Genomic DNA, 4,317 nt, shown 5'->3' with positions numbered 1-4,317 from the left:
AGCGACTTCAGCCCCGGCCTCGCCCAGCAGGGGGCGCTGTGGGGAGCGGGGGGTAGGCACAGGGCGTTCCAGAGCAATGCCTGCCCTGTGCCATGCCCTGGCGCGTGCCCGCAGGGTACTCACGGGCACAGGTGGGGCAGCAGTGGTGCGGCCCGGGCGGCTGGATCTGGCTCCTGGGGCAGCCCACCAGGCTGGGGCACTGTCTGCGGTAGCAGCGCACGTGCGGCCCCCCGGCCGCCAGCAGCTGGAACAAAAGACAGAGGCCAGGCTGGTTACTGTCCTGCCCCCCCCCCCCAGCACAGATCCTGCCAGCCCAGTCGGAATAACCCCCCCACAAAAGCCTCCAGACGGGAGAGCAGCCCCTCAAAGCCGCGGCACCCGCAGGGCGAGTGTACAGTGTGGGAGGCCTGGGGGAGCCCCCAGCCTGGGAGGAGGGGATAGAACAGTGTTTGCCCCCTGTTCCCTTACCTCACAGGTGCAGATCTCGCAGGGGTCCAGCGACGGCTGGAAGCTCTCCCCGGGGCTGTACGGCCGGCCCTCGAACACACAGTCTGGGGAGAAAACCCGCTCAGCGCAGTTGGGGGAGTCCCCATTCCTCTCCCAGAGCCAGGGACAGAACCCAGGAGTCCTGGCTCCCAGCCCCACCCCACTCTAACCACTAAATCCCACTCCCCTCCCAGAGCCGGGGACAGAACCCAGGAGTCCCGGCTCCCAGCCCTGCCCCACTCTAACCACTAAACCTCACTCCCCTCCCAGAGCCGGGGACAGAACCCAGGAGTCCTGGCTCCCAGATCAGCCACTAGTCAAAGAAACAGTAAACGTAGAATCACTGTTGATAACGCCTGTGGCTGGGGGGCGGGGAGGTTAATAATGCTGAGGAGGGGCCGTCCCATGGTGCCATCTGCCTCGCCTGGCCCATTCAAACAAAATGGGTCAATGCAGCCAAATGCAAAGTCCCCCGTGCAGGACCGAGGGGCGCAGGCCGCACAGAGCGGGGCCTGTACCCGCAGAGTGGAGACGCTGGGCGGGATCCGGGGCTCACAGTCGATAAGCGACTCCACACGCCCAGCGCCAGGCTGTGATCCTCGGGCGCACACACAGGGCCACCGGGCGTGAGGACGTCCTGGGGCACTAACGTGTGCACAGCCGGACACGCCCAGCAGAGCTCCGCCCCCTGGGGCCTGTCTGGGAGGCGCTTTGGCCACAGGTCTCTGGGCTCGATACGGGGGTGACAGGGACAGCTCTCTGGCCTGTGCCAGGTGTGTGTGTGTGTGTCAGACAGTCCCGTCCAGCCTTTGACTCTACGACCCCACGGCTCCAGCCCCCGTGCCCTCTTCTACAGCACTGTCCACCTCTGAGCCCCCTGTGCCCCCTCCCCGTCCCCGTGTGGGCCTGGCAGAGCCGCGCCCGCCCTCGCACCTGCGCACAGTGGGCAGCATTCCCCGGGCACCTGGACGGGGCGGAGGCAGGAGCCGAGGCAGCGGATCTGGGCGCAGGTGGCGATGCCGTGGGTGCACAGGCAGGACACGCAGGGGGAGGAGAACCAGCTGGTGCCGTTGGCATGCTCCTGCCCGTCGTACATGCAGCCTGCGGGCACCGGGAGAGCAGCGGGTCAGACTCACGCCAATGTCACACCTCTGCCCTCTGCACAGGAGCATCAGGCCGATACGGACCAATGGGCACCCACTGCCCCATGCCAGAGCCTGCAGCGGCCTGCCCGGGGGGACACTATCGGCCCAATATGGACCAACAGAAGTCGCTGACCCCCCATGCTAAGGAGTCATTATTGACTGATAGTGACCACTTGTTTGGGGTGGAGTTATGTAGATGGCCCGCCTCTCTTAAAGGGATAGGCCCGCCGCCCCCGGGGGACATTGGGCGGGCAGCGCCCAGGGCATGTGGTACCTTTGCAGCGGGGGCAGCAGTCCCCGGGCTCTATCACCTGGTGGGTGCACGTCAGCGGGGGGCACGGGGCCTTCACGCAGAGCACGTCCCCACCCTGAGAGGGGAAAGGCAAAGCCGTCAGCGTGGGGGGAGCCCCCAGCCTGGGACACGCCCCCTCCACCCGGAGGGAACCCGTCTGGAGCACGAACGGGGGCTGGAGATCGGGGCTGGGGAATGGGTCGATGGGGCTCTTGCCCCAGCTGCGGGTGCCGGCGCCCAGGGTCAAAGGGCGAACGCTCTTCGTCTGGACCGTGTCTTCGCTGACCAGCGGCGTTTGGGCAGAACATTTGCACCAAGTCTCCGGTCGCTGCCACCTAGTGAAAAACATCAAGCAAACGCACCCCAGCCGGGGGGCCTGTCGCCGGGCCTGGGACAGTGCCGCTTTGGGGGCTTGGAAAAACACCTGCAAAACAATCAAATCCTGGGACCCACACGCCCAGGCGGGGCCAGTACAGCCGGGTCCAACCTGCCTCCCCGGGCACACTGTGACCCACACATGTAACCCACACTGTGACCTACACACGCCCAGGCAGGGTCAGTACCCCCGGGGCACAGCGAAGGGGCCGTGGGGGGCTCTCCCCAGAGGGAAGAACCAGCTGGTGCTCATGGGCATTGCACACACAGTCCCCGCCCCAGCCCCCAGGAACCTGGCGGCCTCAGCCCATGTGGCGTTAGTGCCCAGCTCCCTGGAGCCCTGGAACGGCTGGCTGGCCCCCACTCGCAGCTCTCGCTGCCCTCCCAGTCTGTGCCCCAGAGATGGGCGTGGTGCTGGGGGGGTCTGGCTGACACGCCCGCCCTGACCTGGGCAAGGAACGCCCGGCACTGAGCCAGCCGGGCACCAAGGCCCCGAGCCAGCCTGCTGAGACAGGAGGGGGGTGGGGGAAAGACAGACACAGACACTCAGGAGCCATGCTCGGGTCCCAGCCCTGGGCACTGCTTGAGCCTGTACCTCGTTCTGTGGGTGCAGGGGGGGCTCCGTGGCAGGGACAAAGGGCATAGGGTGGGGAGATGGGGCACCAGCGGAGCTGGGGGCGGTGTGGCCAGGTAGGGGGCAGTGAGGCCAGGAGAGCGGGCAAGTAGGGGGTGGTGCAGCCAGGGGAGGGGTGGGGGGGAGGTTGGGGGGCTGCAGGGGGAGCCAGCTAGTCTTGGCAGCTAATCTTGGGGCATGGGGGGCTGGGGGATGAAGGCAGCCCAGCTGCCCCCCCCAGGGGTAGGGGAGACCGCAGGGGGATCCAGGCATCTCCACCCCCACCCTGCCACGGTCCCATGGTGCAGGGGATCTCGGGGCAGGCCCCGGACGTGTGGGGTCACTGCCCCTCTGCCCCCGCTGCACTGAGCCCCAGGGCGCCTGGCCTGGTCCTGCCAGGGAGTGAGTTCCCACCGGGAGGGTGGGGCCAGGCCTGGGGAGATGTGCGGGGGCCCAGACCGACGGGGGCGGGGGGCTCTAGGGGACTCTTACCACGCAGGAGCACCGCTGGCAGGGGTCCGTCGGGGACGGCCAGTGCGAGCCCTCGGGATACGCCTGCCCCCCGTGCCGGCACACTGAGACAGAGAGGGGGGTCAGTGCCGCCCTCTCGCCCTGGCCAGATGTGCTGAAGTGAACCACTGCAGGGGGCTGCCCATCCCCACGGCCCTCCCCCATCCCCTTGGCTCTCCCCCCACCCCCCGGCTGGGCCGTGCCCCCACCCCTCCCCCCATCCCCACGGCCCTCCCGCATCCCCCTGGCTCTCCCCCCATCCCCCGGCTGGGCCGTGCCCCCACCCCTCCCCCCAGCCCCCTGCCCTTGGCCATGCCCCCACCCTCCCCCCGGCTCTCCCCCATCCCCCAGGCTATGCCTTGCCAGCAGCGCCCCCTAGTGGAGGCAGCTCAGCTGGCACCGCTGTGGCTTCTGCTGTCCCCGAACCCGCCCAGCCGCCCGCAGCAGCAGCTAGGAGGCAGGAGGAGGCAGCGCCGTGCGCGGGGCCCCCGAGAGGCAGCGGGCTCCTCACCTGGACACTCGGGGCAGCAGTGGCCCGGGCGCCGGACGGGGCTGGCACAGGCGGCCTGGGGGCACAGGACGGGGGTGCAGAGCACGTTGCCATGCAGGCAGCGGCAGCGCTGGCAGGGGTCCGAGGGCGGGGTGACGGCCTGGTGGCTGGCGAGCTCCTGGCCCTCGAAGAGGCAGCGGTTGCAGTCGGGGCAGCAGGAGGGGGCGGCGGGCGGCACGGGGTGGGTGCATTGTTGCAGGCAGGGCTCGCGCTGGCACGTCACTGCTTCGTCCTGCGGGCACACGGGGCTGTTAGGCTGCGGGCAGGGGGCTCGCAAGGGAAGGTGGGGGAGGAGTACCCGAGACAGCAGGGGGTGTCTGAGAAGAGCAGGGCTGGAGGGGGGGGG

General features: G+C 69.0%; 1 protein-coding gene across 1 annotated transcript in view; it reads right to left on the bottom strand.

Moving 5' to 3' along the window:
• Positions 1 to 4,317, bottom strand: part of KCP (kielin cysteine rich BMP regulator) — a 63,635-nt gene that overhangs the window by 7,641 nt on the left and 51,677 nt on the right. Inside the window, exons 30-35 of the mRNA XM_029913620.1 lie at positions 3,933 to 4,203; positions 3,404 to 3,486; positions 1,906 to 1,999; positions 1,420 to 1,587; positions 469 to 551; positions 124 to 244 (exon numbers count right to left, since the gene is read on the bottom strand). Of these exons, the coding sequence (XP_029769480.1) occupies positions 124 to 244; positions 469 to 551; positions 1,420 to 1,587; positions 1,906 to 1,999; positions 3,404 to 3,486; positions 3,933 to 4,203 (820 nt within the window). The remainder of the gene's footprint in view (positions 1 to 123; positions 245 to 468; positions 552 to 1,419; positions 1,588 to 1,905; positions 2,000 to 3,403; positions 3,487 to 3,932; positions 4,204 to 4,317) is intronic.

Source organism: Terrapene carolina, unplaced genomic scaffold (assembly GCF_002925995.2).
Source record: "Terrapene carolina triunguis isolate 2854851 unplaced genomic scaffold, T_m_triunguis-2.0 Scaffold750, whole genome shotgun sequence".
NCBI lineage: Eukaryota > Metazoa > Chordata > Testudines > Emydidae > Terrapene > Terrapene triunguis.
Note: the sequence above shows the minus strand (reverse complement) of the source record. Positions and strands in the feature narration are given on the sequence as shown.